The sequence below is a fragment of the Megalobrama amblycephala genome, linkage group LG1 (genome assembly GCF_018812025.1).
Source record: "Megalobrama amblycephala isolate DHTTF-2021 linkage group LG1, ASM1881202v1, whole genome shotgun sequence".
Taxonomy (NCBI): domain Eukaryota; kingdom Metazoa; phylum Chordata; class Actinopteri; order Cypriniformes; family Xenocyprididae; genus Megalobrama; species Megalobrama amblycephala.
This window is the reverse complement of record NC_063044.1, coordinates 1,981,403-2,006,263: the sequence shown is the minus strand read 5'-3', so window position 1 is coordinate 2,006,263 and position 24,861 is coordinate 1,981,403. Positions and strand designations below refer to the sequence as shown.

The window sequence follows — 24,861 nt, the reverse complement described above, 5'->3', positions numbered from 1 at the left end:
ATTTAATCTCAGGTTCTGGCTCTTAAACGCTTTTTTTCTCTCTCTCTCTCTCTCTCTCTCAAAGATCAATCCGGTGCATTTAGTTATCAAGCTCATTGTCCAACCATTTCATTTAAAAGAGAAAGACTGAAGACCTCAAACATCAAACCGCAGTTCAATGCCCTAATATTTTCATGTCATAAAATTAACGGAAAGCTATTTTTACTGTCTCAATATTCCAAGTGATGCATAATCTGGGTTATGTAGCCCATATAGCCTACCTACAATATATAATACAGACACAAATTAATAATTTTCGTCTGTCTGATATAGGCTATATCTGAAGTTTTATTCACATAAAAATAAAATACCAGTCTGTAATTGTTTTATAAAGTAGGGTAACGCAATGCTCCCCATGGCACTGGGACAATCATCGAAAAGAAAGCAGGATTAAAGCACGTGATTTCCTGATCCAGGTGAGATGAATTCCACCCCTCATGTCAGGATGGCACTCCAAATCACGGGCTTGCATTACATTTGCATGCATTGAAACAGCACACTCAATTTATAAACACTGAAGGACGCTAAATGTGGCCATGCGTGACATTTCTCTCTCTCTCCTGGTGTTTTGCTGTAACTTAGGCTATTGTTTTTGATGTTTTATTTTAAAAATAGGCTATTTTAATAATTCCAAAGCATGCTAAAGTATGCTACTGTTTGTCAGTATGATAAAATATTGGCGATTAAGGATCGACTTAAAAAAATAATTCAATGTGAATTTGCCATTCTGCAACATAAAATTATAAATAGACAATTTTAATTGGTGGTAAAGTCAAACTTTTTTTTTTTATGCATTAGGTGCCATTTCCTAAACGTTATATTAATATTAATGATAATTAATAATAATAGGCTAGTAGTGGTAGGAGTTAATATCAGTGAAATTTATTAGGATATAACGCATGAAACAATTAAAACTCGGCGAGATGTGAAGCACAGACTTATCGCACACACTATAAATAAATATTAATATATTTAGATAAAAACATACAGTGTTCGTTTTAACGCTTTTTCCTCGTCAACGACACTCTGCACACATTATCTTTATTGTCTTTAGATGGAAGTATCTATATTTTGCACATATGTGCCATTTGACATTATCTCCTGTCTATATATGCAGATTAAAAAGCGCATTACTGTACAGTAGGCGACACAAAAAAAAATCTGCAAGAGGTTGCCCTTATTCTTCATTCTGGTTCTATTGTTTCTCAGTAGAAATATAACTTTTTAATCATTCTATGAATTTGGTGACAAAATGATTTGATTATTATGAAATCATATAAAAAAAAAAAAGTTAAATAATGTCAAGGAAAAAAGATGTTAACAAGGGACTCGGAAGAAGGATCAAAGTGAAGACATGCGGTCCATTATATTGGCTGTATAATAGCCTATGCATGTTGTGTAGAATCTTTGAAATCGACATTTGAAAATTAACGCAGAGTTAAATGATTTCAGACTAACAGAATATAGTTAGACCTGAGCATGCGCACATGCAGCTGTCAAGACTGAGTTTATGGAGGATTATTTACAGTGCGCGCTCAGCTGGAAATCCGCTCATGCTCAGGCGAGATATTGCATATTTATAAAGCGCATTTGAGACTGATCTGGCTGATTATTTCCGCTTAACAAGCTTAAACAAATAAACCGACACGAGTGGACACGTGTTAAACTTCTAACTTCTTCAGCTTATTTATGATGATAGATTGTCTAGCTATAAATGAACAGCCATATAGGTATCTGTGGTTTTCGTTACTATCAGAAATGACAAAACTTTTTTATTAAGTGACGATATAAATGTCCCCCTGTAAATGATTTTCAGAGCAATTTTACGTCTCTAGGTCATCATCACGCCATCCAATTAATTCAAACACTAAATAGAATCAACTCATTGAACTAAATTCTAAATATAAATTATTATGGCTGTTACAAAATTAAATACAATAGATGGTGTAATATAATGCACAATATACCATAATAATAAACCCTCCCCTAAACTCATAACTAGGCCTAATTATCTAGATTTATAAAGGAAAGCACCATGGGCACTTTACCTTTACATTTTTTGAAAAAGTGGGGCATTGCCACTTTGTGAGCCCTGGTATTATTTATGACTTTACACAATTTGAGTTTAAATGTATGCCTATGCGTTTCAGAATTAAATGCCTATTTTATGAAGGAGATATAAAATTAATGCACTTCAAAATGTTATCAATCGATTTCTTACCTGATCTTACCTTTTTTGGGGGGGGGGGGGGGGTGGTTGCTTATTTGAAATTGTTTACCCGTGTTTGAGACACGTCTGCAAAAAAAGTGCAAAAATGGCACTGTATTTACAGTATATTTGAAGGTAAATTTTTGCACAATTTTTACATCGTCTTTTAACCAGCAGAAAAAAGAGACAGGGTTCAGGTTGTAGCTTATTTAGAAAGGAAACACTGTCTTTGCCAAATTATGAATAAATTAAGAATCACGACTTTTATTGTGCATTTACAAATGTCAGTTTTATTTCCGTCAAAATGCGAAAAGGAAATTCGTCATTTAAATAGCCTAGTTGAATCATTCGATATTTAATCATTCCAATAAAATAACATGCATCAAAAAGAATTTTCAGCATGTAACAGAAATACACTCACTGAATTCTTTCCTGACAGAAAATAAACTCAAAAGTTCGTTAAAATGTTCGCAAACATTCGACGCGATGTTCTACACACTCTTATACACCTCGGGATAAATGAAATAATTCCTGAGAAAAAAATAAGTTTCGTGTCCAAATATGCGATGTTAGTCATTGACACTAGCCAGGTGTCTGTGTTTAGTGGACAAATCCACGTGGCTGTGCACATTTTGTAGCTTCTGGTATTCGTACTGAAAATTGAGGACCCGAGGGAAGCCCACTGGATTGAACAGTGCTGAGGACGCGTATGGAGAGGTCGGGGCCATTGCGCAGGCGAGGCCAGGGGTGACAGGCTCGATGGCCACTGTTTGGGACTGTGGGAAAGACTTGGCTGCGACAGAGTTCCTTGAAAAAAGCGTGGACAAGGCCGGTAAAATGCCGCCAACAGGTGGAACACCGATGGGTTGATGGAAGCCAAACGGGTAGATATCCAGCCCCGGTAAGTGAGCGCAGGACGCGCTGAGCCCGTACGCGCCGTAGCTGAGATTCGGGAAAGCACTCGGCTGCAGCGCTTGATCTTTGAACACCCCAAATTTGAAGTGCTGCCGTTTAAATCGCTTCCTCCTCCTCAGGAAACTTCCGTTCTCAAACATATCCGATGAATTGGGATCCAGAGTCCAGTAATTCCCTTTCCCGGGATTACCCGGCTCTCGTGGCATTTTCACGAAGCAGTCGTTTAGGGAGAGATTGTGTCGGATGGAGTTCTGCCAGGCTGGGAACTTCTCTCGGTAGTACGCGAACCGGTGGCTGATGAAGTCGCATATCTCGCTGAGGGTGAGACGCTTCTTTGGGCTCTGGAGGATCGCCATGGTGATCAAAGCGATGTAGGAATAGGGCGGTTTCACCGAAGGGCTTTTGCTCGAACTTGAGGGACATATGGAAGAGGGGACGTGGTCCTTGTCCCCCTTGTTATGCACCTGGTCGGAAGCAGAAAGAGAGGAGGTCGAAAGATGTTCGTCTCCAGACTCCTTGCCACCTTCTCCAACCACGTCGACAAAAAGGTCATCCATTAAATCAGTGTCCAGGGTCATAATCCACAAGTTGGAGTCCACGAGACGGGTTCCAAACAAGCAGATGGTCACGCGCGAGTCTTAAATTCTCTCACACTCGGAAAGGTCTGTTCCTGGTTCCTCAGAACACTCTGGAAGATGGATTATAAAGAGACGAGCACGCTGTATCAACACGAGATTTAATTCGGCCGCACAGGGATCCTCAACATTCGAGCGCAGGAGGTCTGGAGAGCTGCGTACACAGCAACAATGTCCATCGTCCACTCCAACGCAACTGGATTCCTGCAGCTGTTCGGGAATCAGATGACGATGATGTCATGACGAAGTTCTCAGGAAGAAGCTCCACTCCAATGAAAACAGGGCAACTCGACCAGGTTCTGCCCGCAGACGGTCCTCTGAAGGAACCATGACTGATATCATGTCACTGAAGTCTCAAGGGTATTTATGTCGCTTAACCTCTGTATTAAAAAGACAGACTCCTCTGCTCCTTTGACTGCTCGACATCAGATATCTTGTCATTTTTTTAATTAACAGAAAATAATAAAAGAGGAAATTAGCGTGCACTAATAAAAGAGAGAATGAAACCTGTCACTGTCCTTCTCTCATCTCAGAATTGTAGGAAATAAATGACCATAATCTGTCAACACCAAAAGATTATTTCTCTATTCACATAATACGTTTAATGAAAATTGCCGACTTAATGAGGACAATAGAAATACATAACATGGTGATATTTTATCCCTGATATTATATAGATAACGTATTTTTTAGCCAGCAGGTTTCCATCATCATCATCATATTTTTATTAGGCCTAATTAATATTTCATATCTAATGTAATTTAATAATAATATTAACATACTAGGCTATATGTAATATAATTATTTGTATCTACATTATTTTATATCTTAAACAACATTAAGGCCAAAAAGATCATTTTATATCAGTATAACTGGTATTTTAATTTAGTCGGCCTACTATATCTGGATTTCACAACAACAACAACAATCGAAATAGAAAGTCAAACGTAGAAATATTATAAGGAAAGCATTAACGTAAAAATATATAGGCATATAAAATATCTAGAAATGTCGTTCAGCTTTGAAGAAATGAGGCTAAAACAAGAAACAGATTCATAATAGGCTATTTATCATAAGGTGCTGTATATGGATCTTCGCACATGTTTCCTCTCTCCAAATAATATCTTGCATTTTTCATTGTGCTTAAAGTAGTTTTCTTTAATGATATGGTGAAAATTAGGTATATCATATATAAAATTGTCGGGTCGTTCAGATGAAAGTGGAACATTTTCGCTCGCATTTGGCTACTGAAGGCCGTGGGGTGTTTGTTTAATGTTGAAGCTCTTTGTTGAGGATTTCTACATTTCCTGCCCATATAATCTTATTGATACCGGAGCTGACGTGGGTGGGCATGATTTCACAAATCTATCACGCATGTCCTCGGATTGGAAACAGGCCCAGCGAGAGAGAGATGAATGACGGATGGGTTTGGAAGCGAAAACGGGATAATAATACAAACCCGACGCAGCAGCTCCACAGATAATGTGCTTTAATGTGGTACTCATGGGTGATGGGGTGTGTTCCTATAGGCTACAATAGGGTAGCCTACAAATGCTACGACTTGCAATGTTGGGACTGTAAAATATGTAGGATATTCATATGATAGGCCTATTTTGGTTTTATATTACCTATATAGTTTTCTTTTTTTAAAAGTTTTCTGTCTAAGTTAGTCAGAGCCAAGTCCTATAGCTAGCTACACTAATGTGTGTTCAGTAATAATATTTTTAATTATTTTTTTTCTTCCAAACTTATAGGCTATATTTTTATGATATTTTTCGAAATAGGATCTGTTGGGTAAACGCAATAACAAAATTCTCAGAGCATGTTGTCACCACGTTATAAATGTTTAGGCTATAGCTATAATATAAAACATGATTTAGGCCAAATTAATCTGAAAGAAAATGACTTTCAAAAACACACCTTAAAGAAATGTTCATAGAGTAGAAAGTGCGACAGCACTGATCCCAGATCTCAATTAAAAACAGACATTTAGGCTATAATTTGTTGAATTCACACAGACTGTTTCTCTTTCCAACATTATCGACGCGGTATCGGGGTTGGCACCATATTTTATTTAGCCTATCGCGAATCAAAACGAGGCTTGAAAGAAGTTTAGTTATTAAATATATGGTGTCGAAAGAGACATCAGCTGACGTAAACACTAAAAATACATCTTTACAAGAATAAAACCTGCTGGAAAAGTTTTTCATTCGCGAAAGAAACAAAAACAAACATGGTGTCTTCCCAGATTTAGGTCTATAGAGGCCTTACCTGTCGGTAAAGTTGGTTTTATATTCGCACATTCGGACTTCTGATAAATTCAGACTTTCCAATAAATGTGCAATTAATTAATGTTTGCGAATTTTAAGCAGCGACATGATATTGACAACCAACGATTGACAACTTACAACATTTTTCATAGTCGATCAAAATAGGCAAGGATTGTTTTAATGGCATATTTACTTGTGAATGTCCACTGAATGTCCAATGTAGTGTGATTAACAAGGCTATTGAATACGGATGTCCGAATGTGCGAATATAAAACCAACTTTACCGAAGTCTTACCTGTTCCTTCTTTGTGTTTGGCAGACATTCGCTTAACGTTTTAATGATTACAACACTATGACTATCATTTTCCTACAGCCTACATTTGATACCAGCCAGAAATTACGACCCACTTGTGCTCAAAACATCTTATTGACCTTAGGCCATGTTGCCCATTCTTGGCCTCAAAGACATGGCTGTTTTATGCAGATGGTATGAAGGCCTACAGATCGACGACTGAACAGACAAACTGAATTCAAGTGCTGCTGACTTGATGGAAAACTCTGCAGCGCCACCTTGTGACAAAATTGAGATGTTCTGCTGTGGTAAATGGTTTTTTTTTTTTTTTAGTTAGTCCCACATAAAAAATACTATAGTAATTTATAGTAAATAGTATAGTGTTTTTGAACCATAGCCTACTAGTAAATTGTAGTATACTGTATATATTATAGTATTTACAACACTTTGTTGATGAATGATACATTTGTATTAATAGTGAACTGATAAACTGTAATAAATACTGTAGTATACTTTAGTTTTTACTACAGTAAAGTGTAGTGTATTTATTGTAGTAAAATATACCCTATTGTTGTAAAACTTAGTACAGCACTGGGTAAAGTAGTTTGCTTATATTACTTTAGTTGTTATATTAAACGTGCAATATGTAAGAATTTGCAGTATATCCAAAAACCACTAGGCCAGTGTTATATATTTTGCTCACTTGACAATATCCCAAATGTTTCCAACTATTTGTAAATCGTGAGAAAGTTGCAATTTTAACCAAGGATATGGGACGTGTTTGGGAGTTGCCTGTCAATTGCGTCATACCCGCATTACCCTCGGTTTCACACATTTTAATTGGCAAAGGAACATCTGTTTTGATATATTTATAGACAGAAAACTTTATTGTTGTTATATAGCTCAACACGTGTAGTCTTATTGTTTAAATCTAATTTTCTTGATTTTTTTGCGAGTACCATGCTTTTCCATGCCTCAGAGAAAAACACTATTTTGTCAAGTAGCCTAGCTAACATAGCATAATCAGATGCAGCTTTATTTTTAGTAACAGTAATACAGAATTTTCTCCATCATACAATACGTTTTAAAATGAATTGTATGCCATTTATGAACACAAGCCATCCAGCATTTAATATGATATTCTAGAATCGATCTAGCTTACTGCAGTGTGAAACAGTGTCTCACAGCAGCCGCCGAGCAAACACACAGAGTAACGTTATAACATCATTTTCAACACACTCAAATGTATCTAATATGATAAACAGAGCTGCGCATAGACTGCTGCGTTACCTCATACTCATGACCGGAAAAGCGGAAGTGGCGCCGGCGACTGTGACATAATAAAAGTTCAGCTGCTCGTGAGGCGTGTGTTGCGCAATCGCTCCAGCGGCCTCGTTCAGCTCCCACCACTCGGTCATACTACAGTAACATTAATAATCGCATCCATGAACATGATTTCTTCCCGAGTCCTATCTCAATTATTTCCTCCGGCTGTGATGTGAAGACAACATGTCCCAAGATTCCGCTCTCAAACTTGGCGTCATCAAGCTACGCCTTTGATATGAATAGGCCTCTAGCGACCTCTAGTGGACAAAATTATTACATACTGCACCTTTAACCCTCTATGGTACGGTGTTGCCTCCAGGCAACATGGTCTATTTTAGTTTGTTTTTCAAAAAATAAGCCACCAATTGATTGATCAAACGTATCTCAGGACAGAATAACTCAAATACTAATCAATAAAAGTGCAAAAAAGACCAAAACATGACCAACAGGTGTCCATTTTGTGTCCTGTTTCAGCACATATGCACATGTCACATGACTCCATATTTTCTCCATTGAAAAGTGCTTTTTTCACTTGTTTGTATCCATTTAATCACCCACAAAAAATATGAGTCACCTTCACTGGCAAGTAAAGAAGTATTTTTAAGAACTTTACATTATATATCATCAAATGTTTTAGAGAAAATAACAAAAAACTGTATGATGCCTCAAGGCAACATTGTACCATAATGGAATCGCATAAGGCCATACAGCCGTAATAGGTTTGAATACAAATGTATCATATTTGTAAGGAAAAGAGTTAGAATTATCTAAATATGTTGGCATTTTCACATGATTTTGTAATGCACTTATAAGAATACTAATTCACATACCATATCTGCATATATTATTATCCGCACATTTTCTATAGCACTTCAGAAACGTATAAAACATAGGTAACACTGGCAGCTGATGAGGGTGAGTATGAGGAGTTAATGAGGGGTCATACTGTGATGAGGAAGATGAAATCATAGTGACAATCCATCAGGGAGATACTGAGGGTGAGAGAGAAGATGGAGATGAGGATGAAGATGGATATGATAATTTAATATAATAACATAAAAATATGATGGTTTGGTAATACTTGTGTTCCACTATGGTACAATGTTGCCTGAGGGCAACAGCTGGATATAAAATTTTATTTTTATTAAATATGAAACTTTTAATACATTAAAAACTATATAAATTTGTTTGTTTAAAGTGTCTAGTTAAAGAAATTAATGTTTTCAATAAATATATTTCTTTTTTCTACATGAAAATGCCAAATGTTTATTTTTTTCCATTGTGGTACAATGTTGCCTCGAGGCAACAAACTTATACAAATTAAATAAATTAAAAAATTATGAAAATGTTTATTGATTTTGTTAAAGTGTCCAATTTTAAGCAGGAAAAACAGCACAAATAATTTTTTCCTCATTTATATCATATTGCGTACCATAGAGGGTTAACACACCAACTATATAATTACCACGACAAATTAATTCAAGTACTTTACTATAGTATGGTTCAAAAACACTATAAATTACTACTAGTATTTTTTCATGTGTGAATATTTCATATACAAAGGCTACGTTATTCTTTTCAAATCAGCATCAATAAACAGCATGTTCCCTCTGTGACAACCTACCTCACATTTGTTAAAAACACTGAATCTGAATGGAGACAAAAAAGAGTCTTATTTAAATAGTGTTCTTAACAAAAACAAAGAAGAAATGTATATGCCACATTACAGGTGTAAGCCTGCAACAGCTGCTTACTTGTTTGTCATTCATGTCACATCATGTCTTATTCCGTTGAAGACAGTGGACAAACCTGTCCAGCTTTTTCATCCTGCTTGTACAACTTTTCAAAGACAAAGAAATGGGTGTGACATCATAATACCATATAATAACAAATAATGTTAACAAGCCCTTGACATGCAGTATATTATGTCATGATTTTTATGGGGTAAGCTACTGTAAAGTGTCTGAGATATAACTGAAGATTTATATAAGTATACTGAATGTAAGAATGTACTTTGAATTTCCACTAATGCAGCTCCAGCTATACTGAAATAAAGACTCCATGCATGCTATTTCTTTCTTTGGTTTTCATAAACTCCTATTTTACGAAATACCCTCCTTACATTGTTACTTTAACCCACAATGTTAAAACGTGCATTCAAAGCTAACTTGACATTTGATATTCAACAGTGTTTTGATCTGCCTGTATGCAAATTGAACTGAGCAGGATGATGACATCACTGTTTACTCCAGTGCTGATATAGATAAATTAACTAAATTAATAACTATTGTTTCTTACATCAGAATGAATCAAAATTGAATTTACTTAAGATGGATATTGACACCATTTTCTTTAAGAGCTGCTGTGCAGCCAAAATTATGTACCAGTTTTCACTGTAAAGCTGCTTTGACACAATCTGCATTGTAAAAAAGCGCTAAATAAATAAAGGTGACTTGACTTGACTTATGATGTGGATATATGATAATGTTATCACGGCCTGTCTGCTAATGTCACCTATGGCTTCCTTCTCTTCATTTCAAATCTGGATCAGATTATTTTCTGGATCATTGCCATAAAACGATTGTCACTTTCTTTCTTTCTTTCTTTCTTTCTTTCTTTCTTTCTTTCTTTCTTTCTTTCTTTCTTTCTTTCTTTCTAATATTATATTGCATGCTGGTATTTCCTTGAAAACAATCAATCTAGTTGATAATGTATTGCCTTTCATGTTGATCAATAAAATGACCAGTAGGTGTCACCAAAACATAACCGTTGACTACTGGCCGATGGTACCAAGTCATCGTGTCTTTATTTTTGATCTTTATTTATTTATATATTTTTTTTACTTTTATACTATAATGTTTAGGACATCACTAAAGATTTATATAAGTATAATAAATGTAAAAATGTACTATGAATATCCATTGATGCAGCTCCAGTACACTTATTATGATTTATAAATGGGCCCACAAGGACAATGATTTCAGATATGTCCCCATAACGTACACACACACATTTTTACACAATTTATTTAAATCCACTTAAGAGAAATAATCCACAGGGACATAAATATTATAGGTGCAGTCAAACACTTGTACAAAATCATGGACCAGTAGCATCACAATATTAAGCATAACTCTCAGTTTTTATGGGTATAAGTAACAACGCCTCCGCCATATATGGCGACTGCCTATAATAGCAGACTATAATAGCTGACCGCTTAGCCCTTTTTTTGGGCATCCCAAGCTGTTGAATCCCCTTTACTACCAGCCTGTGTGTAAGCTGTCAAATATAAAAACAAGTAATCGGGTCCAATAACCTATCTCTGAGATGTTTAGGAGTGGATTTTGACTCCATACTGGAATCAAAAGTGCATGCAACTTCCAATACGAACACTTCTCTAGACTCCTCATTAATCACAACAAATTCAGGTGTATTAGACAACAGATGTGAAAATGTTTCAAAGTTACTGTTGCAATACTGAAACATGTATGGTTTTATTCGTAATGGTTTTTATACTGTACAAACCGTATTTTCTATTGCCCTACACCAGCCCTACTCCTAAACCTACCCATCACAGGAAAAATGGGGACATAGGGTAATGTCCTCATAAGTCACCCTCTCCTTGTACCTATGTCATACCCATGTCATTATACACATTTGTGTCCTGATATGACACAAAAACGCACGCACACACTAGGAACTGCAGTGACACTCCTTGGATAGGATTGTATTGTATTTAACATAAATAGGCTACTTAGCACTTAATGGTATAATGGTACAAAATAGGGCCTGGAAAATAACTGTTTCAACAAATCAGTCGTACTTAACATTAAGAAAAATTATAATCACTTTACAGGGACAAATTAAATATTATTTAGTTATTTAACACTAACAAGGTCTTCATCAGGTACTTCCGACATCTACCAGCAGAGGCAAGCTGGGCCAAACCTTGACCTTTTAAATAGTTTTAGAGCAACAGTTCCCTTGTTATCTCTCTGAAAACTGACTAGCATTTGTAAACTCTGCTCCTGTAGGATTGTGCACTACTTACTAATATGACCATCCCAATGATGATGAAATGATGAGTTCAATCACATGTTTGATGAGGAAGACATCAAAAACATGCAATGCTGGGGGGCAAGAGCATTGAGAAACACGGTTACAGACCTGTGCATGCTCATATTTGAAAAGATGACACAGATCCCACAGCTGTGCTTTTTACGCCAACACCCAAAGTGTGACAGGTGACTGTTTCTGATCTTCTTAGACTCTGTGCACACTTCTTGATTTGCTGCTTCAGGCTTTCCTCATTAACCTGACATCTGTTAACAGCCCACACACACACACGCTCATCTTCAGTCCTGCCCTCGGCTGCTCTCTGAACTCTCCCATTGTTGCTCACTAAGTGCTCCTAGGCAGAAGGAAGAGTTTATCAGACATCAACCACTATGACGTATATGGCCTTCTACACACGCACTTGTATATATGGTTTATGTGGACTCTCCATAGGCGTAATGGTTTTTATACTGCACAAACTGTATATTCTATCCCACTACACTAACCCTGCCCCTAAACCTACCCATCACAGAAAACTGTCTGCATTTTAAAAAAAAAAAAAAAAAAAAAAAAAAAAACACTGTTTAGTATGTTTTAAAGCCATTTATTTACAACAAGGACACAGGAAGTGCAGTCATAAACCATATACAGAAGAACACACACACACACACATCGGGAGCTGCAGTGACACTCCTTGGATGGGATTGTATTGTAAGACAACTCTCACTTAATGGTATAATGGTACAAAACAGGGCCTGGAAAATAAGTTAAAAGTAATTTTCAAAATCTTTTTTAATAAATCAGTGGTATTTATGACAATCACTTTAGGGGGACAAATTAAATATTATTTAATTATTTAATACAAAATATTTTATATGATAGTTTATGCTATTATTTATTATTTTCTATTTATTTTTCTTGCAATAAAACATTAATATGTATATATTTATATATGCATGCATATATATAATAGATACATTTGGTAACACTTTAGATTTGGTACACATATTCACTATTAACTAATTGATTATTAGCTTGCATATTGGCTGTTTATTAGTACTTATAAAGCACATATTATGCATGACCATATTCTACATCCTTAATCCTACCGCTTACCTAAACTTAACAACTACCTTACTACTATTAATAAGCAGTAATTAGATGTTTATTGATGGAAAACCAGTTGAAATCTGCTAAAATTACTACTTTTCTGAACCTCCAATGACGGTAATTTCGTTGATTTTTATGGGGGATAAAAAAGCTTGGATTTCATCAAAAATATCTTAATTCATGTTCCAAAGATTTCCAAAGGTTTTACGGGTTTGGAATGACATGAGGGTTTTTTTTCTTTCATTTTGGGTATATATATATATATATATATATATACCCAAAATGAAAGAAAAAAAACCCTCATGTCATTCCAAACCCGTAAAACCTTTGGAAATTACCGTCATTGGAGGTTCAGAAAAGTAGTAATTTTAGCAGATTTCAACTGGTTTTCCATCAATAAACATCTAATTACTGCTTATTAATAGTAGTAAGGTAGTTGTTAAGTTTAGGTAAGCGGTAGGATTAAGGATGTAGAATATGGTCATGCATATATATATATATATATATATATATATGAAGAGTTCAGATGCAAAAGCCTCTAAGTGCCATCTGAAATTTTCTTCTAAAATGAGCATTTTTATCAAGCTTGTATGTTTATGTTTTTATGTTCAGTTATTTCACTTTAATGGCAGTTAAAAGGACCTATTAATTGCCATTAAAGTGAAATTACTGAACTACTGAAAGTGAAATTACTGAATTACTGAAAATGCTCATTTTAGAAGAAAATATCAGACGGCACTTAAAGGCTTTTGCATCTGAAGTCTTCATATATATATATATATTTAATTTCACATACTTATTTTTTGGTAAAATGGAGTAAAATGTGGTATGACATCAGTGTGAAAAGACAAGGGACTGTTCAGAATAGTAATGAGATACAATGGTGGATTTCGGTAACAATGTGCAATTGTGATCCTGGTTTCCAGAGGAAGGTCCAGGGCAACAGTGATTAGAGGGTAGTGTTACCTCTGCTGATGGACAGATGGATGGATGCATGGATAGATAGATGGATGGATGGAGCTTTCTGTGTAACTAAAGGCTCAAGGGTTTGACCTTTCAATGCATTAATAAAATGGGTGTTGTATAACAATATTCTAATGTATTCTTATTACTTATAACAATAATAATTAATAGTAATATATCATAGTGCGGCCAGAACTTCCTCTGACACCTTGCATCTTGATGATGCTCTTCACGAAGATATCTCTGGTACGTATTTCTTGCCTTCAGGGAACGTTTTCTTTTACTAGAAACACATACCCTCAGAAAATCTAGCTTTGCTTATAATCTAGATATTTAATCTAGATCCAGTGGAGCCATATTCATCATTCCAGTAAACAGCCTGAGTCGCAGTCTCTTGTTGAGTCTGAGATCATGGAAATAAAACCCTGATCCATATAAACCTTCAGAACATTGCTGGTGGAGCAGAATTAAAACATCAGGGCTGCGAGAGGAAATGTGATAACACCGCTCAGATGTTGATGAACCACAAAGATATGCTAATGAACCACATTTTATTGCTATATAAACCCTATCTGGGTGATCAAGACCTAAATGGAAGAACATCTGGCTGTACATGGAATATTTAGTACAATGCATAAATGAAATATTGTTAGTTATTTGAGGAAAAAAAAGAGACCACGCTGAAAACATCACATAGATTTACACCGAATGAGGAACTTGAGCCGTGCTTGCCTTAAAGGGATAGTTCAAAGGGGTATTCGTAAGAAAAATATTCATATTTAAAACTAATCAGAATCAAGTATTCCAGAGAACTGCAATGTATTGATGAATGTAACAACAACTTAAAGTGTCCAACATGCATTTACAAACATTAACTTTCATTTTTGTTGTGTAACAATCATTGTCATTGTGACTGTGGCTTGTGGAACACTTGACAAGGACAAGTGTCAGCTGCTATCAGTGTGTGCCAAAGGTCACGACCCTCAGGGCAGGGTGGATGTGCAGAGGTCATTATCCGATACTGGAGTCTGGTTGTTTCTCTCCTTAGCTCAGCATAGTTTCCACACGGCCAAAACAACTGCTCCTGACCCCCGCTCACCTGTGCTTCCATAACGTTCCCACAACTGTCATCCTGTGAGAAGATCCACTCAGCAGTTCATCGCTTTGAATCTCGCATTGTGCGCTGCACACGTGTGCTCTATTTATGACTGCATCACTGAATCTGTGCAGTCAGGTGATTCACAAATTATTAAAGTAATCAGTCTGATTCTGTGAAGGCAGATAGGTGTCAAACTCCTGAAATGACCTTAACTGATTTGATAATGGCACCATTAGAGTGTCTTGAGGCCTTCGGCACTTCTGCAGTGTGAGAAAATGAATCTGTTTGGCTTTTGTGTGATTAATTGAAGTTTTCTTTTCAGCTTTTCTTTATGAGTCAGAACAGTTGTTCTCAAAGTGCAGCCTGGGAACAAAGCAGAAAGGGCTTGAAAAACAAACCTTAATTGACCTTTACATTTACTTTTGGCTAAGGCAAGCATTACTATTGCTATTGCTCATACTTAGGGTAGGTGATTTGAAAAAAAAAATCCTAACCGTAAGTATTAAACTTTGCCAACTCGCCTGCACCATTTGTGCCTCAAACATGATTCATACCACCTCATATCACGCAACATGTTGCAAACAGATTTATGATGTTTAGCTGCTGGAAATCAAAACAGATTAAAACATCTCATAGATGTACACTGAATGAAGAACTTAAGCCATGCCTGAGGATTTCTGCTCGGAAGAATGAAATCTCAAAAGCATTTTTTTTTCTAGATTATGGGTTCATTTCAGCAAATTTTTTTTTTTATTATTTTTTTTTAGCTCAAATGTATGTCACATTGGTCCAGCTAATAGAGAGAGAGAAAAGTAGACAAAAAGGACTAAATTGTGACCTTCCCCATAAGGAAATATATTTTTAATATAATATAATATAATATAATATAATATAATATAATATAATATAAACAGCGATTTCTGCCATAGTGTTTTAGACAAAAATTTTTTCAATAATTACAAATTAGCTGCATAATAATAATATAATATAATATAATATAATATAATATAATATAATATAATATAATATAATATAATATAATATAATATAATATAATATAATATAACATAATATAACAATATAATATAAACAGCGATTTCTGCCATAGTGTTTTAGACAAACATTTTTTTCAATAATTACAAATTAGCTGCATAATAATAATATAATATAATATAATATAATATAATATAATATAATATAATATAATATAATATAATATAATATAATATAATATAATATAATATAATATAATATAAACAGCGATTTCTGCCATAGTGTTTTAGACAAACATTTTTTTCAATAATTACAAATTAGCTGCATAATAATAATATAATATAATATAATATAATATAATATAATATAATATAATATAATATAATATAATATAATATAATGTAAACAGCGATTTCTGCCATAGTGTTTTAGACAAACATTTTTTCAATAATTACAAATTAACTACATAATAATATAATATAATATAATATAATATAATATATATATATAATATATATATAATATAATATAATATAATATAATATAACATAATATAACATAATATAATATAAACAGCGATTTCTGCCATAGTGTTTTAGACAAACATTTTTTTCAATAATTACAAATTAGCTGCATAATAATAATATAATATAATATAATATAATATAATATAATATAATATAATATAATATAATGTAAACAGCGATTTCTGCCATAGTGTTTTAGACAAACATTTTTTCAATAATTACAAATTAACTACATAATAATATAATATAATATAATATAATATAATATAATATAATATAATATAATATAATATAATATAATATAATATAATATAATATAATATAATATAATATAATAAACAGCGATTTCTACCATAGTGTTTTAGACTAATGTTTGTTCGGTACAATACTTACAAATTAGCTGCATAATAATAAGCTGCATATTACATAATAATGTAATATGATGTAATAATAGACATTTGCTCTTGTAACTGAAATGTGAACTTCCTTAATATGGAAATATATTTTTAAACAATATAATATAATATAATATAATATAATATAATATAATATAATATAATATAATATAATATAATATAATATAATATAATATAATATTGATGAACTTCATAATAAGAACGGAAATATTACACAAGTAAATGGGGTCAATCTTGATTGTGTTCTAAGTCAACACGAATTGTTGTGTGCAACCAATTTACTTTCATATTGTAATGTATTTCCAGCTGAAGCAGGATATTTAAGAAAGGAAAAATAATTTAGGTCAGGACCTTTAGGTGAGGTTACAGCTTGCATGGCCTATATGATGTCAACCAAAATGGAAAGACATGTCAAGGCGGAACAGGTTGTTACATTTTGCTAAAAGATTAGAAAGGCAAACATATTTTCTTTAGAATAATGTGCAGCAAAGAATCAGTCACATTTAGACAGTTATTAAGAGTGAATGGATTCAATGTTCATGTAATGCTGAAAATTTCCTACATCCTGCTGCGCACCTTGAAGTGCCAAGTTTCTTTAGAAAGCGGAATTTACTTTTCATACTCTTGTCATTTAAATGACAAAAGGTAACAAATTTAACTTATCTAATCTTTACCAGAACCCTGGGACAGGTCAGAACAAGCTCCCTCAGAATCAAAATGCTTTGTTAATCAACTTGCCCAGCCACTCTCTAGCTATTCATGGGAATTCACAAAAACTGCACTGTGTGCCCCGCCTCCTGGCAGCAGCTCGTGGTTATGCTGATTAAAAACAGGTTTGAAATGACACAGCTGATATCTGCATGTGGGAAAGTGGCAACACGCATCACCCACGTAAGTGACTTGAGATGAATAAGTCGTGTAGCAGTAATCGAGTGTGTTTCGTTGTCCTCTCTCACTGGCAAAAACAGCCGCAGTGGACCAGCACGTCTCAGTGCAGTCTTAGTGCTTCCCTCCATTCATGCCTCCCAGCAAATGGAGAGATGTGTTTTATAGTTGCATGACGGCTCTGACAAGTTAACTACATGGTGAAGCCAGATAGCAAACAAATCATGTTATATAATTCAAGGTTTATTGTACACTGGAAAAATGTTTTGTTATAACATGAAAAGGTATAAGTCATGTAAAACCCTGTGAAACGTCCCCTAAAAGTCTGTGTTTTTTTTTTCATTTTAATTATTCTGGATTCTAATTTAATGGTTAAATTAAATGTTACTAATTAAAATGCATGTCTAATTGATATGATAAACAGGGGTTCACATCATTTTTTGGTCTGGTTCTCAAGGGAGCACCTGGAGATGTTGCTTGGTAATTCACACTTTACGCGATACACTTATCCTAAAAGCTGTCCTCATCACATGCTTTCCTCACTATATCTTCTTTTCTCATGGTAGATGATGATAATGTTTTTTATTTTTATTTTATTTTACTGACATTAATGACAGACAACAGCAAGAATATTAGGCTGCTGTCACTTTAAGAAGGAAAGCACGGACCGAATAACTGACACACATCCGGGTTCTTTCTCAACTGTTCACTTATGACATAACTGAGAGAATACTTGCAGAGACAGGTATTTTGACATGATTTTGTGCGATTAATTAATTAAATTAATTCGGTGTTGGAGCGCTGTCTGATTCTTTCTCTCTCTCTCTCTCTCTCTCTCTCTCTCTCTGCATGCACGCGTTTCAGGGGTGTGAGGCTGTGTGCACAGATAACAGCTCGCGAGTCCGATTTTCACCTCTTCTTCCGCTTTTTAAATAATTTGAATGTATTAATTGGCGAGACAAAACACGTCCAAATGATAAACTTTCACTATATGATTAAATTTAGCAGTTAATCCGCGAATCACTGAACCGTTGGACCTTATCCGTATGGATCACGGATTAACTGTTACACACCTACACACGTCGTTTATTTTTACAGCACATGCGCACCTGCGTACCACTTATGTGCACCCCAATGATGAACTATTTTTTGACAAAAAACTTGACAAAAAATACATTTTTAGAGCCCCCCCCCCCCCCCCCCCCCCCTCAAAAAAAGCATGTCTAATCAATTGAATTCATAACTGTAACATATAAATAACAAAATAAAGCTGGCAACTGTGTTTGCCAGAATACAACATAATTATTGCATTTAAAACCCTTCAAATGTGAAGTGTCACACAGGGAATTCTAGGAATAACAGTTTACATTTTTTTCACTGTAAATTATAAGATGATTTGTTCTTTTTACTTAGCAAAATTGTACATTTAACATTTTTTTTTTTTTTACTGTAAAATTACACAAAATGTAAGGTTAGATCTATTACAGGTTTTCTCCATATACAGTCAAACCAAAATTTATTCAGACACCTTGAACATTTCATTAATTAATACAGTTTTTTCACTATAGTTTAAAAAAATGGTAATAAAATATGACAATGATGTGTCAGAAAAAAAAAATCTTACTTATGTCAGATAACACTTGGTCAGGTCAAAGTGTCTGAATAATTTTTGGTCTCACAATTTTGATCAATTTTATTGGTAGTCCACTGTGTGAAGAATTTTTGGGTATAATATGTCACAGTTTACTTTATTTTGTTATCCTCACTTACATAAATGAACTATAGTGTCCTGCACCCACTAGCAAAAATATATAAGAAATTATATCTAGTGTCTGAATCATTTTGGTTTGACCGTATAGTATGGGACCTTACTGTTAACCATTTAACAGATTTCGCATTTTATAGTCTTTTACAATTAAACTAAAATTAAGTGTATTACTTAAAGGATTAGTTCAATTTCCTGATAATTTACTCACCCCCATGTCATCCAAGATGTTCATGTCTTTCTTTCTTCAGTCGAAAAGAAATTAAGGTTTTTGATGAAAACATTCCTGGATTTTTCTCCTTATAGTGAACTTCAGTGGTCTCCAAACGGTTGAAGGTCAAAATTACAGTTTCAGTGCAGCTTCAAAGGGCTTTAAACGATACCAGACGAGGAATAAGGGTCTTGTCTAGCGAAACGATCGGTCATTTTCGGGAAAAAAAAAAAAAAAAAAAATTCTATACTTTTTAACCACTAATGCTCATCCTGCACTGCTCTGCAATGCACCACGCATTACGTAATCACGTTGAAAAGGACACACGTGACGTAGGCGGAAGTACCGCGGTAGGGCAGAAAACTCCATCTCATTTTCTCCTCAAACTTCAAAATCGTCCGACATCGTTTTTTTTTTACCTTTTTTTTGGTCTTTGCACATTCACTGTAGACACTGTGTAGACACTGAATCGGTACTTCCGTGACTTTTCCAACGTGATTACATAATGCGTGGCGGATCACAGAGCAGTGCAAGGCAAGCATTTGTGGTTAAAAAGTATACAATTTTTATTTTTTTTAGAAAATCATTTCATTACATAAGACCCTTATTCCTCGTCTGATATCGTTTAAAGCCCTTTGAAGCTGCACTGAAACTGTAATTTTGACCTTCAACCGTTTGGAGTCCATTGAAGTCCACTATAAGGAGAATAATCCTGGAATGTTTTCCTCAAAAACCTTCATTTCTTTTCGACTGAAGAAAGAAAGACATGAACATCTTGGATGACATGGGGGTGAGTAAAGCATTTTAACTCTGAAGTGAACTAATCCTTTAATAACTTATTAATTTTTTTTTTTTAGAAATTCTGTGTTGACTGTTTTAATTTTTCTGGATTGATGATTTAACACAGATTTATTGAAAAATCCACTTGGATGAAACCTCTGAGACCTTGTTGCTGCTTTCAAGTTAACTGTCAGTCTTAACTGACTGAATAAATCATCACAGCACAGGGTACTTTTTAAAGGGTCAAATCAGGCAAAATTGGCCCCTTGTGGTGTAATCTTCACACATTCACAACACAAAAACATTTACCTGGAAGAACCGGAGGAATGTGGGAAGAGCTGGCAGATATAAATGAGTGGGCAAATTCTTTAGAAGTGAATAATAAAGACTGGACTTGCCAAAACGCCTCACTCCCAACAAGCATTCCCAATAATTTTGAAATCATTGCTGAGAATGGCTTCTGATACTGATCCTTGTGGCTTGATTTGGCAGAGAAGTAGAAAAGGAAAGTTTGTTTAGAAGTTTTTAGATGGGCTTAAATTGTCCACAGCAGCTTTGCACTGTGCCAAATGGTAGATTTATGAGGGTAGGATATACCGCACAGTGTCTTCATTGTGTTTTGAGCATGTGTTGAGGCATTCTGGGTAGCTGAGGTTAGATGGGAATTTCATCATGATCACCCTAGAAGAACAAATGAAACCCATAACTTTCACACTCTTGTTAAGAAGCACGCAAATGCAAACACAACTCTTGCTAAGGCTTTTGCTCATGCTTAGGGTTAGTGATCGGAACAAACACCTAACCTCAAGTAGCTACTGAAGTTCAGCATGTAACATCCTGAAACATTTGGGCTAAGGTCAAAAATGATACCTCAGATATTGGTGTACTATTTTTGGAAGTAGCCTACCCAAGTTACAGCTACACTATCATCAAAATGTGCAAAAATGTACCTCTAATGGTACACGGAGCATTCAAAGGAACACCTAAAGGGTACATATTAGTACTTTAAGGTGCACTAGTGAAGGATAAAGATATTATTATTGCACACTTTTATGACAGAGGCCAGAAAATGAAGGGGGTCTTTGGCCTTGGCCACCAAGCGACCACCAAAACACACTCGCAACTGTATGTCATTATTATTATTATTATTTTAACATAACTTGCTACTTACAGTTTTTTTCAACTGCTTACACACATTTTCAAAACTTTACACACAAATCTAAGAATTACACACAAAATGCATCTCTTGCAATATGAAGCACTGCATTCCAAATATCACAGACACACCTCAAAAGCAAACATTTGTCTTACGTTGCAAACACTTTTGCCATAATATTCTATTTTTGGATATATCATATACACAAAGTTACTCAAAACCTAAAGCTCCTCTTTCATGAGTTCCTATGTACAAGATTGAAAGTAACTGGAGAAAAATTAGATGGTGAAAAATTCACGATAAACACGAATGCAAGATTGAAACCACACTATTTTTTTTTTTACTGTAAGCATTTGTGGTTGTGAATACAGTATTACGCAGTACGAAAGAAAAGAAATACATCTGTGTAGTACAGAAACAATGGTTGTGTTTGAAAAAGGAAATACTTCCTGTTAGATTTATGTGTGTTACATATTGAATTGTGTTTTGCAAAAAGTGTTTTATGAAATTGAAAATCGAGTCGAAGGCCAAGAATTAGCGTATGGTTTTGCAGATTTGGTGTGTGGTTCTGGTGTTTGAGTGTCAGGTTTCAGAAATTGTGTGATGAGTAAGGATTTTGTGTGTAAGCAGTTAAAAAAACCTGTAAATATTTAATAACTTATTTTTTAATGTCATATACTTGAGTACCAAAAAGAAAGAAAAAAATCACATTTTCACAAATATAACATTTTACATTTCACATTTTAGTCATGTTGTACTCAAATTCCTATATTTCAACTAAAATGCTCAAACGTAATGCAAATGTAAAGCAAATACTGCCATTTCAAAAATAGATTTTGTTTGCAAATATAGCAGATGTGAAGTGTGTCAACACTTGACTTCAAAGTAAATACTGGAAATGTAAATAATCTCTGAATCAGGTGAATAACTGTAAATGAGTAATATGAGTAATCAGCTCTAAGAAAACACTTTAATATGCATGATGCAGTATTTAAGTGTTACTACTATTGGCACTGAACAACTCTTGCACCATTAACCCTCTACTGCACACATATTGGTGGCACATGAAAAAAAAAAAATTCCACATCATTTTTTGGTTTGTTTGGGAACATTTTATTGGTAAAACATTTTTTTTGACCCCCCGCCCTCCCCCACCCCAAAATATTTAACAATGGTATAGAATCATAGATAAAATTATAATAAGACAATGCTCAGAGAGCAATGCAAAATCAAATTAAAAAAAAAAAAAAAATGTCAAGAAATCATTAAGTTAGAAGGGAAAAACACTTAAAAGACGCTGATATATTGAATTTGATACATGCATAGGTTTGTATCATGTAGTGTGCTATGCCATATAATGTACTTCATGTAATAACTTCAAAAAGCACTTGTGAAATAGAAGTGTGTGTATCACTTTGGGTGTTCCTGCGCACCCAGGAACCCTGCATCTTCCCTTCTTATAACACATTATTGCCAATGTGAGGTATTGTCCAAAACATCCTCGAAAAGTACCCCTTATCGCACAACGTTGCCCTGAGGCAATGAAAAGAAAAAGTGAATTTCTGAAAATAATTTTAAAAAAATGTCATAAAACCTGACAAAAGGCTTCTCTACACCTTCATACACACACACACACATATTTTTTATGTACAGGTCATTTTAAATAAGATTACTAGAGCAAATAAGCTTGCCTTGTTCTCACACTATGAGCTCCTGATGTGTCAGAACAGGACATCCCACCTTTAAATAGTGCTTGATAGTGAGTCTCACACCTTACTGAACTGTTCTTTGGTACTTTCTTGACCTTTATAATTGGTTGTAATCAAAGAAAAATGTACTTAACATAGGGCTAAAGAAAACTTTCCGTTGCCTGAGGGCAACACTGGGTTAGTTCACCTAAAAAGTTTTTACTCACCCTTCCAAACTCATAAGACTTGTTCATCTTCGGAACACAAATTAAGATATTTTTGATGAAATCAGAGACACAGTCTCTTTATATGATGATTGAATTTAGGCTTCTATTCACATATAAATATTCATCATCTCACACATCAGTAATGGTAAACAGAAGCTGTTTGTTTGACGTGTGCGAGAACCAATGAGGTTAATTCTCGTGTAATAAAAAAATATCTTGTGTTTTGAAGCTGAACGAAAGTCTTACAGGTTTGGAATGACATGAGGGTGAGTAATTAATGACAGAATTTTCTTTTCCTTTAATGCCACAGACATGACACCTCAAATCGTGCAGCTTATTGAGAGGTGCACTATTGCTTTTCTGGGTGATAATATTTACAGTATTTTTTTGGTTGGTGATAAAAATCCCACTGAAGTAGAGATCCGAGCCATAAAATGTACCTATACATTTTATTCCTTTTCATGCAAATTATGATTACAGGGGCAGATTATCAATTAATAAACACTTACTATTGTACTTACGTTCCTTGCAAAATACCCTCAAAACACAAATACATTTTGACACTTGCATTACATTACCAACTCCATATGTATTCTTGCTTTTGTGACAGTGAACTTGTTCGTTAGCTCATCTGGCACAGCGTTGCTCTTGTGCTCAAGAACGAGTCCCATGAAATGCAATTCATGATAAAAGAGCTCAAAGACTTGAAAAAGCAGCTAAAATTGCATAGTTGCGACAGCAAATGTGTTTTTGTCTCACATTTGCTTTTGTTAACACTATTGGTTAGGTTTAGTGTAGGTGATATGTTAATTTCAAACGCAACAGAGCATTAATCTTTTAGCGCCACTCACCATACATTTCATTCCTGAACTGCCATTAAAAAAAACTAATTTTGAAACTATGAAATCGATCTAAGATCTACTCTTATAACTGATGTGAGTTTAACATGTACAGGGCAGCCAGTAGCTCTTTGGTAAGCTCTGCTGGTGCTTATGATTCTTGTCTTTGAAAACAATCATTGGGATTGGTATGACAAATGATTTGAGGATTATTTTACACAGACAAGCCTGATTCATGTGGATACGGGCGCCTGTCCTAAAGTCTGAAAACAGGGAGGAATTACATCAAAGTCTTGAGAATAATGACTGATGTTGACCAGTGAGTTTGGTAGCTTTCCTTGGCAGCTCCGCTCTCCTTCTTTTCTCTTTTTCTTTATTTCTCTTTCTTTTTTCTTACTCCATCCGCCCACACATCCTTCCACGTGCTTCCCAGGCCTTGGCAAAAAGCAACTACTGCAAA

The 24,861-nt window shown here is 34.7% G+C and overlaps 1 protein-coding gene across 1 annotated transcript; it reads right to left on the bottom strand.

Annotated features, from left to right (window-relative positions):
• Positions 1–2,488: 2,488 nt before the first annotated feature.
• foxd7 (forkhead box D7) lies at positions 2,489–3,979 on the bottom strand. The gene has a single exon (XM_048159423.1). The coding sequence runs from the start codon at positions 3,739–3,741 to the stop codon at positions 2,818–2,820; it is 924 nt and encodes a 307-aa protein (XP_048015380.1). The 5' UTR covers positions 3,742–3,979; the 3' UTR covers positions 2,489–2,817.
• Between the last annotated feature and the right edge of the window lie 20,882 nt (positions 3,980–24,861).